We start from the raw sequence: 13,350 nt of genomic DNA on the forward strand, positions 1-13,350 counted from the left end.
ACAGCAGACAAGTGCAGTTATTGTTCCATTTAAAATGAGGATCTGAGGCAGAGGGAAACTGCTTGTTCATTGCAAACCCAACCAGTTCCTCAGAACTGTTTTCCTAGGTTCATGTGGCTCATCACTGTTGCCATGTGTGCAAAATGTTTCATCTGCACAGAGGGCAAGTCCTGAGCAGAAGAACCACCAGCCTCAAGATCCATCCCAGGAGAATAACCAGGGAGCTGCTAGGTATGCAGGCAAGTTCTTTTTATTTGATAAAACTGTGCTGTTTTGCAGAAGTGCTCACACAGAGCCGTGGAATAATTGCCTGCCATTGCCTTATGGCTCTCTTTGTGCTGGTGCCTTGATATACGATGAGAGGGAAATGCCACTGTGCAAGTATTACATAGCTGAAACATGGTTGTCAGCATTAGAGAGACATTTTTTACAACCTCCTCTTACAAACAGCGTCTGGACCTAATGTTTTTGGAAAGCAGAGAAGTATGGGAATTCAAATGCTACACCTTCCTTCATTTTTTTTTTTTTTTTTTTTTTGCTACCTTCTAGTAACTCATTCACAACCAATACACAGTTTTCCAGTGAGAGAACATTAGGAGAGTCACTGCTTTCCAGCAGGAGCATTCTTACAGAGGCTGCTAAAGCAATCAATATGCCTTAAGCCACAGAAGCCAGGGATGTCATTACACAGTAGCAAATGTGGAATAATATCCTATTTTGTCAGGATGAGATACAATTTTTCATTTCATAGCCATAATAAAATGACAAATTACAAAGCAAGAGCCCTTTGAAAGATGCAAGCTGGCCTTTTCCACTGGTCCTTTGAAAAGAAAAAGAAAATCAGCCACACCCCAAGTGAAAAACTAGGGAGAACATTTATTACTCCTTCAGTCTCCTCGCATTGTTTCTCAGCTTCCCAATATCTGCAGGCACCAAGAGAGAAAGGAAATGAAGCAATGAGGAAACACTAGCTTGTAGTACTCACTCCGCAGATGTTGTTTAGAGGATGAATATGCTTCCCATTGTAGCTCTAAATAGAGATGGGTTCCCAACAGCTGCTCTTGTAAGAGCACAGCAATTAGAGAGCTAGACACACATACACAGGGTTCGTAGTCCCATTCCACTTGCACTGCCTTGAACAAGCCTTTACCTCTGTGCTTTCTCCTGGTTATTTCCACTACATACGTACACAATCATAGGCCAGGCACTGTCCCTCAGTTGCAACTGTACTATGCTGGGTGCATGAAATGTCTCTATTCATAAAGTATAAAGTATATTGATTTTAAAAGTGTAGGCTTTGGGTTAGCACTGAAAATTTCATATGACCATCATTATTTTCCAAAAACAGCAACAACAACAACAACAGTTGCCTCTGAATTCAACTCTTCGCCTTCTTCTGCTAAATATAAGGAAGTAAATTCAGCCCTGCCTGACACAAACTTGTGAATATCTCTTTGACTTCAATGAGCATTTAACTTATCTATGTCCAAGCTGCACTAAGCCTTGGGTCTCAAACTGTCTTGTCTGCTCTTATCATCTGTCTTTCCTTTTTAATGTAATTCCCCATTTAAAAAGACACCTGCTGTGGATATGAGCTTATTCTGATCCTTTCTCCTCCAGCTAATGCTGCTGTTAGCTAAAATTCTTCCAAACTATAACTAGTTTGATTGCTTTTGTTTCTGGGTACCATCTGAACTTCTGTCAATGCTTAGTATTCCTGAGCATCCAGCCCTTTTGCACTCATTTCTCAGATATTCACAACTACTAAGCCCTTTAGGAAATCATGACTTGTAGCAATATGTGATTTCACTGTCTGTCCTCATGAGACATTCCCAGACTAGGAGTTTCAAACATAGTAGTTCACGTACCACATAACTGATGGTGGTGTTATTCAGAAAAAAAAAAAATGTATATATAGATAAATGCCTCTCTGTTAGGCAGATTGATGAGCAACTGATTCAGAAAACACATTAAAAGGGCAAAGCAGAGATGTATCCAGTGACATCCCTAATCTGTGATTTCAGATGCTGAAGGGAGTGCAAGGGAGGATCTGCAAATACTAGCCAGGTTTAGGTGTTTTCTTTAAACAAAATCTCTTACTGCACTGTCAAAGACAATTGCTCTGATCCAATGGGGCATTTCTTATGTTCTTAGAAATAGTCTACACCCAAGCTATGGGGAGACTCATTGCTATTCTCAGAAAAGAAATCTGGAAAATCCAAACAATCTGCTTGAATAGTTAAAGTAAATTCAGCATGACAGTTATTTTTATCTATCACTAGGTGTATGCTGTGAACAGAATATTTGAGTAGCCTGAATAAAGGAAAAAAAAGCTGTGAACTTGATTTAAACTCGAATTGAACTGTCCATGAATTGAGAGCTGCTGAGGATCAAGTGGTTTAGTTGTCATTTAAAGGAAAAAAAAAAAAACTCTCATCTTTTCATTACGTCTCCACAATTTCATGTTTCAGCAGGACTTGACATGAAAGCGTAGTGTTTCTTTCCAAAAAAGAGGCTTTCTAGCACCTGCTGAATTATGCTATATAAGAATTTTCACAAGAAACTCCTCTTGCTAGATTTCAAGCTTATTTTTGCAAGCAAGAGAGGTTTGAATGAACAGCCTGACATTTGGAGGCTTAAACTTAAACTTTTTCAAATTTCCTAGCCTTTGCTTCTTCTTCTTTTTTTTAAAGGCTGCCTCTTTAAAATGTTACGGTTTAAAATCTTCCACAAGCAAGTAATAACTTTGGCACAGAAGTAATAAGTACTTGAGCTGTAGGTAATATGAAAGTTAATTTAAACCCTGATGTAATTTTATTCTCCCTTCATGCTCTGTTCCACTGGTTTTATGGGTTTATTGTCAAGATGAGAGTTGAAGAAAAAAAAAGTTTATAGGTTTTCTGGTACCTACATCACCTTTTCTGCTAAGGATAACTAATTCCCTTATGAAAGCACTTTATTGAAGCAAAAAAGCTCCTTGCTCATGCTTATTCCTTTGGGAAGAAGTGAGGAGAACCAAATAAATAGATCAAGTGTAGAAAAATGCACACACCCTTCAGAAGCTATATTTTTACTATAACTTTAATAAAGGAGCTTAGTTTTGCCTGCCATGACTTTAACATGCCTCCAGCTAGCCTCAGGCTTCAAGTTTTGCCAAAAATCCCAAGTTATATATAATATCCATGTGTTGGCTTTCACATTGGCTGCAACTGACACAAAGTCAACTGGATCATCAGGCAGGAAAACTTATCACATCTTGTGTCTGCCCTTACAGTTCAATTCTGTCCCAGCAGGTAATGAAGGTGCTTAGGCTAAAATCATGAATCTTCAAAACTTGAATGAAAGCATTCAAGCATTCAGCCAAGGGCTAAGCATCAGCCTTAGTTGTTCTTTGAAGTACTAGGGAATGCGACTGCTTAAAGACATTTGCTGACACAGGAATGTCTTTAAATTTCAATTTTAGACAATGCTCATCATGGAACAGATAAGCAGCTGAAGGAGAACAAGCAGAAATGAGGTGATAAATTCCACAAGTCTGCAGAAGACAACCAGCATTTTCTTACGGACTTTGGATCGTGTCACAAGTGCTTTTTATACCCTTTAAAACCCATGTTTTGCATACCACAGACACAAGTGTCAGGATGTTTGCATTGTATCAGCAGGGTATGTTTTAAGGAGCGTGTGTTGTGACATTGAAGAGCTGTGAGAGGACAAATTCATGGTTCAATTTCCTTGGGAATCCATGACTCACTTGTGTTCATTTAAGAGGGCAAAGTGAGAGCTCCTTTTCAACCTGTGGTTATTTTTATTGACATAGAGGCCTGCTGGGGTTGCCAAGAAGAATCAAGGTTTTATGTTACAGGTTACCACCTTTAGATGGGTCCTAAAAGTGCAGAACAGCCTGGATGATTACAATCAGTTCACCCATCTCTGTGCAGTAGGGCTCAAAAAAATGTTCAAGAAAAAGAACTTCTTATATATATATAATGCACTAGATATTGGCTGGAAAGTGGCTGGTGAGGTATCATTTAATGTCACCTACTAACTGTGACCTTTCCTTAAATGCTACATCTTTCAGGTGCAACATGCGGCCCAATAACATGACAACAATATCATAATTTATTCACCTTCTTTCTTTTTGCTTTTGAAGCACCTTATTTCTTTATTACAGAGCCAAGCAATTCCGTACTGTAATTTTTCCAAGCATATGGCCTGGTTAAGGAACACCACTGGAGTTTTGCACCAGCAAGTTAGTCGTCTTTCGAAAACTGTGGCTGGAAAATGAAACATTTTGCTACCTATTTTAATTTTGGAAGAAGTAATATGTGCATAACCATGGAGGGTATGCCATATCTGGATATTATTTCTGGCTAGTGGTTTGCTTTTTTGGGAAAACAAATAGTACTTTGGAAGCAAACTGCAACATTATAGTTTTTCCTAATTATATGTCATTTTCTAAAACTGTTAGGCTTATTCACAGAGGCCAGAGCCTGATGCATCTTCTCTAATTGAACAGTAATTTACTCTGTAAGTACTCCCTCTGAAATGAGTGAAAGTGATCACTACGCAGCACAGCTAAGTTTAGATGTAGACAGGTGTCCTTGTCCTTAACATCTGGATCTTATTTCTGATACTCTTCTGTTAAAAGCCAAATTATGTCAGCTTTGTACTGAGCAGTAATTTTAACTTGACTATAACATTACTAATCCTGTTGGGTTCTCTGGGTCTCTTCTCACATATAGCAGATCTACCTTTAACCCTTGGAGAACCCAATATCTTGCCTGAAAGGGTCCATTCTGCTGGATTACCTAGCTTTCTAGAAGTAATATGGTTCACGCCATGCTAACGCAGGTTCTTCTGCACCTTACAGCTGTCCAAGGAAGCTGCTGATGTAGAATTTACAAGAGTTACACCAACATGTGTCTGGTATAAATACAAGGTTGAGATGTGTCCTTTCAAGCTGGCACCAGTATATAAATAAGAAAACAGTGCAAGGAAAAACAACCTTTTTTAACCTGCAGTATTTGTAACTGCCAATCTCAGTGATGAGTGCACATCTTTCTTCACCACAACAGAAGAAGATAATGACAAGGCATTAATTAATTCCATCTTCTGTCAAGCAAAACTGGCAGTTTCAGCTTTACAAACGAAGTGTTGATGCAAAGTTGTCTGACAGAAAAATTGCACATTTCTTTAAAGCAGCTGACAGTACAATCTTCATTCAAAAGTCTGCAGAATTTAGCACAAAACTGAAGAAAAAGTTAGGTCCCATACAGGTAGTTTGTGCAAGGAATTGGCTCAGGGAGGCTTCTTTGAAGACTTGTCTGTTTCATTGCAATTTGTCTCTGAATGACTACGGTCAGGCAGATGGGCCAACTCTTGGTCTAACTTGGGTGTCTTGCCATTGTGCTGTCAAGAAATGAAATATTCCTTCAAGTGCTGGTGCTGTAAACCCCCTCATTTCACTTTTTTAACTCCTGAGTTAACTGCAAAAATCTTGCTAACCTGCTTTTTCAGCAGAGTGAAAGAAGACATCTCAGAATATACTATATTTTATTTCTAAATCCATTGAAGTCTGTTGAAAAGCTCCTGTTCCTTTGAATTGTATTCAGCTAGTGTGTCTGTAGTTCAATAATTTCTCCCATGTTTTCAGTGAATCTGCCATTTTTGACAGACCTCCAAATGCAGACCAGATCCAGCATGCCACTGCTGAAAGATTTCACAAGGTGCGAGAGGAAAATTGGGAGTGATAGGTCCTTATACATGCACTCTATTATTTGCAGCTGAATGTCAGCAGGGCGCAGTTCTCCCTGCTCCTCCACAGTAACACAATCTGACACATGTAAGCATTTACCCTTTTGAGCCAAACTGGTTGCTCCCTACACACAAAAGCAGAAAGTGTCATTGGAAGGGTCATCTAAAGACTCTTTAGGGGGTTACTTTCCTCCTCTCTTCTCCCCACCAGCTGCACTGTAATTGCACAGCCTTTTATTTCAGAGGTAGTGTCCACTACTTGGAGATGTCCTACTTGTTGATAAAAGTCACCAGACAGGGAATTAGGTTTGACTGGATACATACTACTTTTGACTGATGGGGATACATCCATAGCATCTCCTGGATCTGCATGTAACCTTCCAAATGTTAGTACATATAGCTACTGGTCTAATTCTAGGTAACAGAAGGGGTTATGCTTCATCTGCTTCACTGTGGGAAGTCAGGTTAGCATGATGTGATGATGAAGATTGTTGATAACCGTCCTCTTTGGCAGTGAGGCAAATTGATGCAGATCTTGCAGTCCTCTCTGTTGGCTCAGCAGGGGAGTTAAGAAGCTCATCTTTGTCCTATGATATTCACATATATGCATTTCTCAGGGACAAGAAATACCTTAGGCAGATCCAGTAAAATGAGCACCATATACAATTTGTCTCCCTCATTGCCTTACAGATCTGCAGTTTCAGCACTATTTGTGTAACTGATGGCTTTTGCTTATCCTAGTAGAACATGGCTGTCAGTAACACATTACCTTCCCAGTTCATTTGCTCTTGCTGTTTTCATTACATCAGTTGTGCTAGAAGTTTGCTTGAATGCAATTCCTTTCTGCAGTAGAGCTTAAGATATCATGACTAAAAAGAATTGACATGAGTTGTTTGTGCTTCCACCCCTTTATACTGTTCTGTGCTATTTTCAACCTCTTGGATGAGACAATGAATTCACTGTTTTGCTGTGCTGCTGCCACATACAAGAACTAACTTTAGGCAAGCTGCAATATCCGCTCTTTTAATGGCAGGACTTCACACTTCTTACCTGGCAGTTTTCACATGAAAAGATGTATGCCTGCTGTACTCTGAGGCATGTTATTGTGAGCTACAGAAAATATATCCGTAGTTTTTCCCTTTATCGTACCTTCTCATTTGTGTCAAAGTTTTCATTTATTTCCTGCAGGTTTTTTTTTTTTTTTTTTTTTTTTTTTTTTTTTCCCCTCTCTGATAGTTTCAGTGTTTCTCTCACAATTTCATCATAAGTTGCTCACTTTCAGAGAAAGTTTTGAGACTGGAAGCAATTTTCTGAGCAACATTGCAATCTCAGTCTCTTTGAAGGGCTTCAGCCTAGGGCTGATCTGTACTTAAGGTTTCATCTCCAAAAATACATAGATTATGGCTCTGAGACCTTTGTGTTTGCTTCACAGTTGCAGTGGTAGATTCTGTAGTACAGATGGAGCTCATCTATGCCATTCCTGTGAACTATTCAGAAGGGGTTACCCATAGAATTAAACCTGTGAGAAAACACAAGCACAAGTGGAATCTGCAGCACTTCAGTCAGTTCATGCTAGCAGTGGTTTCATCGCTGTTGACCACTGCAAACAATCTTATTAGGTAGAAATTCCTGGTTAGCACAAATAAGGAACAAAGTTTGAGAAAGGAGCTGCATGATCTTGTAGGGAACAGGTTAAGATGTAGCTGCTCTCCCAAGTTGCCCTCACTTCTCTATATAACTGAGGCGTTATTAAGCCATACCAGAATATTGCTAGCCTGGGCAAGTTTAAACCATTCCTGAAAGCTTGACTGAGCTGAAGAGAGCTAATCTATCTCAGTGATGAATATCTATAATAGTTTTAACTGTTTCATCTGCAAGCATGAATATAAGTCTGCTTAGGAATTTCCCTAACGAGGCTAGACTGTATCTGCAACCAGAACATTGCTCTGAACTTTGGAGACTGAGCTTTTAACACTGACTCTTAGCAGTGCTTCTGGCATGGCCACAACCCAGTCAGCATCCCTCACAGACTGAGGCAGCTAAGGATCTTTTTTGACAGGGCATAAGTACATGCGGCTTTCCTTCCTACTGTCTACTACTAGTCCTAGTAGGGACATTCTCGTCTTATTCAGATTACAGAATCATAGAATGGTAAGGTTGGAAGGGACCTCTAGAGATCATCTAGTCCAACCCTCAGCATAGCCCGTATGGTGATTGAACCTCTGAGCTTGGCATTAATAGCACCATTCTCCAACCAACTGATCTAAACCTGCCCCCCAATGCAGGTGCAAAACACATCACTTTGAAATTTGGAAAAAAGAAAAAAAAAAAAAAAAAAAAAGAAGAAGAAAAAGAAAAAGAAAAAGAAGAAGAAGAAGAAGAAAAATAAGTGAATCAGATGAAGAGAATCAGGCTATTAGCTCTATAAATTCTGCAGTCACCTCAGTGAATAATACCCTGTCAGATGCAGGAAAACAGGTGAAATGAGCTGGTGATCTTAAGACAATTACTATTACAGGAGAAATGGCTTCTACAGCAATCTCAGTAATAGTTACGCTAAGACTGAAGACTGTGGAAATTTGTACTGAAGTATTTTCTTAACACTTAGGGGTGATCCCTTAAGGGCACTGCTAAAGGGTGAGAAAACTTCCTTCCTATTGTTACAAAATATAACAAGATGCAATTCCTAAGCATAAGGTACATTTAAGAAAAGTAGGTGCAAAAGACAGATAAATGGACAGTTTTCTTTGCCACTTGAGTTACATCTTTGTCTTCTTGTTCGCATGCAACCTCTCCCAATCTAGAAATCTGTGAACAGCCAAGCCATTTAGTAGTTCAATAAATAAACATGTCAGCATGCTTGCTGGAAGATCTCTCTGCTTTATAAACCTTGGAATAAACCTTTATAAACCTGTGTGCTGGCTCCACTGGCCACTGCCAAGAAAGCAGCATGAAGGCATAGTTTGATTTTAGTTTTTAATGACCGAAGTCATAACTAGCTGAAAGAAAGCAAACTGAGAATCCCTGTGGCTCAAAGAAAGTGAAAACTGTTGTTCAGATGAACTCCCCCTTTACCCTGCATAAGACTGAATGGGCCAGGTAAGCAAAGATCCTCAATTTATATGGTTAGAGCTGGCCTGTTTCATTCCAGTCTGAACAAGGCAGGACCCACCCCAGCAAACAATGGACCAGTTGGCAGATCAGGAGACTGAGAAAGCCAGACTGGGAGTAGTAACATGTCCTCTTGGCAAATACGTGTAATGTAACCTGGCTCTGAAGGGGACAAAAAGTGCTCTCACCCTTAACATGTCTCAGCTGAAGAGGATAATACATCTTAAACTTCTACAGCTGTTTTTCAAGTGAACATTTGACTATGCCTTAACATTTCTTAGCAGGTATAAATGACTACCATGCAAGAAATGAAGCAGGCTTGATTTAGTGTGATTCAATCACTGCAGGAGCCTTCCTGATGAATACTCACAACTGCTTTATCTAGCTTTGCCTTTGAGGAGACAATGCTTCCACCTAAAAGTGCTCCTTGATTCAACTCCTCTTATGCTGCAGCCTGTCTCTTTATGCCTTGCACCTTGCATTTGGCTTCTTCAATCAAATGCAGGCTGACAGCTTCTATATGGATTCAGCCTACTGCTGAGCTAGCTGTTGTATGGAGCAGGAGCTCCAATTTTTTTTCTAGTAGCTTAATCATTCAGCAACGGAACAGATATTCTGAAAGCATGGAGCACACTCTTCTTAAAATTTCAGCAAAATTAAGAGAACAAATCTGTGGGGTTTTTATGTTTTTTGTTTTTTTCCAACTGTGAACTCAAGTATTTTCTAGAGGAGAGGTGGCCCCTTTAGGAAGTTCATGTGCTGTAGCAGTTAAATTGCATCTTAAAGTTTCCTTTCCTTCTTCAGGCCCTGCAGAAGTAGAGCAGAAACCTAAAGGGTTTGGCAGGCAAAGAGACTAAGTAAGCACTCTAGAGATGAGCATGCTGCCTGACACCCACAGCTAGCCAACAGAGAGTTGCATCCCCACTGTCACAGGGCATGGAGAATTGTGCTTTAGGAACTAGCTGCTAAAACCTTCCTTGCTTGTTAAGAGCAAAGAGTAGGTATGTGCAATGGTTTTCTTAGATCCCTCCGTAATGCCTCTGTTTTTCATCTATATTTTGTATTTTTACTGACAGCTACACCACCAGAAACTGGGCATCTGCCTCTTTCTTTTAAACATCATCCTCCTTTTTTGATAATATATGTTGTTTTATCTTCTGGTTTACTCTGGCTAGATGACAGCCAAAATTCCTTTGAATTAGCAGCACTTTTATTTCTCTCCCAAGTTCATACGGACACTTCTCTTAAGGAAGGAGTCTTTCAGTTCAACTTCATTCTGGTTGTATTGTCCTGCCTTTCTATTGTTGAGCACCTGTCATCTATCAAACCCTATTCACAGCTGAAATCAACAGCAAATAAAAGGAAACAAAAAAGTCAGCACAGTCCTGTGCAGAAGTGGAGCTCTCAAGCGTGGAGATGGATGAAAAGCCACTGAGTCCAAATAGTGCTGATGGAGCTGCCCTGCAGCTGTTCAGGTTGAGCTACCTCATCACTGCTGTACAGATAAACGAGAGATGTAAAACTTCAGCAGTGCTAATGGTAGCATGGACTGGTATGACCAATTTATGTCCATGGATATGAACATACTTGGAATTTTTCTTTAACCACAGGGTAACTGTAAAGTTGCCCTATCCCATCACACAGATCAAGTCATAGGTCTATGTTGTAGCAGACATGGCCTGTCACCAAATAGAGGAAGCAGAAAAATAGTCAACAGGAACTCACAGTATTCATGAATCTGTGAAATATGGAGGAATCTATACTCTTCCTCACACATCTAATTTCTAAGCCTTAGACTTAGATGACTTTTTCTAGGTAAATATGTATATGTATTACCACTGTAATGTTCTCTTTATTATCTTTAATATATTGCAACTTCAATGGGGAATATCTCTCAAAGATAGACAATTTAACTCACTTTCAGTGCCTATCCAAAGCTATGCAGAATGTCAGTCTTAGTACAGGTATAAAATTACCTACATCTCCAATTAAAATCCTAGAATGCCCTTTCTTTGTGAGTATGGGCTTTGTTCACATCAGCATTCTGGCTGCTTCAGATGTGATGTGATTCGCACTGTGAGTGGGGAGTCACATACTGTGATACTGTGGAGTCACAGGCAAGAATCCTCCTGGACAAAACAAAATACATCAAATATTCTCCAAATGCTAGTGGAAACATAAATATCCAGATCAAGGATTTGTCCTGATATTATGGTAATGTATGGCCCAAGGAATGAGACAGTCTGACATAAAACCCTGAAATACTTACTGTGTAGATCCACAAATTTCATCACAAACTGCTCTAATTTTGTGTTCCACGTCTCTGCACTGTGTTGCTTGCTAATGCAAACATACCCATAGGGGCATCCACACAAGAACCAAATGTTGAAGGCTTGGGAGGGGTAAACAGAGTAGGATGCACAGGGATCTTTGATGAAGAGATCTTTACTGAAGGGATTCTTTAGTAAAACAGCAAGAAAAGCTCTAATTTAGATTTGCACTTATATGGTAGGAGAGTGTGCAGGTATCATAGAGAATTAGAGCCGCAGCAGGTTAAAATGCTCTACAGAATAATTAAAAAAGAGAAGATCCTTTGTCCTCAGATTATCTGCTTGATATGAATGAGACTAGCAAAGTGAGCAGGAAGGAAAGAAAAACCATCAGAAAAAAAAGAATTCAATGCAGAATAAACTAGGTGCATCCTTCTGCATCACTTCCAAAGCAGCAATGGTCTGATGACATCAAAACAGAGATGAGTGTTAAGAAAACACGTGATAATGTCATAGGATTGGCTTTGTGGACTTCTGCACAAGAAAGGAAGTTCCCAGTCTGGTTATTTCACACTTCCACAGGTTTAAATACAATCTTCAGCTTGGTTGTGGGCTATCTGCTGGCTCTGCAGACTATGTGGATGTTCTAGGTCTAGGTCAGCATGTGGGAAGAGAGGGGGCTTGGTGTTCCCAGAACCTCCAGAAAAAAATTTAAAAGCATCTACAAGATTCCGTCACACAAACTGCACTGACCCTCTCGGCAGTCTTTTCTCACAATAAAAGATATCTCTTTGTGGCTGTTAAAAAAAAAAACAAAAGACCCACTGGACAACAAGATTAGAAGGACACCGAACTGTAGCTACCATATCCGTATTTCCGTAAATAGACTACAACACAGACTAGTGCTGATAGAAAGTGACGCTCTGCCTGGAGCAATAAAATGGAAGGGCATCTCTAATGGACAGATTGTTTGGGGTAGCTAATGGTAGCACAGCTGAGGAATATGCATAAAAAGTAGTGACTTTTACATGTCCAAGATCACACTGAAGTAGCAAGAGAGGGCATAGTGCAGCTAGAGGTGATGCATAAATCCTTATACATTCTTATCCTGTGCAGAGAAGACTCTGTAACCCTTAAAACTTCATTTCAAAGTTTAGTAAACATTATCTGATTTAATCTGGTTTTAATCCACTCTTATTCATTGTGGTTATGGACATTGTTACAGCAAATCCAAAAGCAATCAAGCAAAAGATTTTCAGTCACGTGCCTCTAGGGCTCTGGGGGTAAGAGTCAGGCCTGACTTTGTCCAGCAGCACTGCTGCCGCCAGGACCAGCCCTGAAGCCAGGCTGCACCCACCTTCCTCTCGTCTGCAGCCTGCCAGCGTCAGCTTCCACGTCGGCTGCACCGAAATCAAATACTTTCGTCCTGCGCCTGTCTCTATCTGCTGTATCCTGTGTCAACCTATTAAACACCTGCTGGGTTTTCTTGCAGTGGTGGCTGACTCTCCGTGGCTCACAAAGCCTTTTCCAGCTGTCTTAAGACACTTATTTCTTAGTCATTGTTTTTGTACCCTTTCTGCTCTTTAAAAATGCTGATGAAATATCAAGCCGACTACAAAGCATCGTTGATAGGAATGGATCCAAATAAAGCAAATCAACCTCTCAGAAGTGCGTGTTTTCACATAGGTAATAAAATGTCTTTGCTTTTATAGGTGAGAGGGAAATGGATATTTTGCTGACAGACCTGAGAGGACAGTGGCCCTCTGAAAGTCCCCAAGCAGAGGAGAGTGCAAAGGTAAGTTTTCTTTCACCTTGTGCTTGTCAGAAATTTAAGGATTTGTATTTGTTTGGATGCTTTATGACAACCTGCACCCTGTGGGATGTGCCCACATTTTCAGCCTTGAGAAGACTGTGGTGGGAATATTTTACACAGCAGGTTCTATCAGTGTAATCTGCATCTCTTCACGACGGATGTGTCTTTCCTTTGATATTTCAAAAACTGGTGTCATGATTGGAATAGGGAGGATTTTTAATGAAAGTGTAGCTCTTGGAAGATCTCAGAGAAGTGCCTGCTCTCTTCCTGTCTTGTTTAATAGTTCAGGCAGCTGTTTGTCAGCTTGTCTACAATCAATATGTGATCCTTCCCCATCATCAGTCTCCTCCAAGTCTCCCTTCGAGCTTTCTGTACTTCTTGGGCCAACCTACACCACCTGCT

The 13,350-nt window shown here is 40.1% G+C and overlaps 1 protein-coding gene across 4 annotated transcripts in view; it reads left to right on the forward strand.

The window, feature by feature from the left end:
* PALM2AKAP2 (PALM2 and AKAP2 fusion) overlaps nt 1-13,350 on the forward strand; it is a 280,261-nt gene that overhangs the window by 149,671 nt on the left and 117,240 nt on the right. For all 4 annotated transcript variants that reach the window (XM_062600649.1, XM_062600650.1, XM_062600651.1 and 1 more), the window contains one exon: nt 12,848-12,930. In XM_062600649.1, coding sequence (XP_062456633.1) covers nt 12,848-12,930 — 83 coding nt within the window. The remainder of the gene's footprint in view (nt 1-12,847; nt 12,931-13,350) is intronic.

The sequence above is a fragment of the Rhea pennata genome, chromosome Z (assembly GCF_028389875.1).
Source record: "Rhea pennata isolate bPtePen1 chromosome Z, bPtePen1.pri, whole genome shotgun sequence".
Lineage (NCBI taxonomy): Eukaryota > Metazoa > Chordata > Aves > Rheiformes > Rheidae > Rhea > Rhea pennata.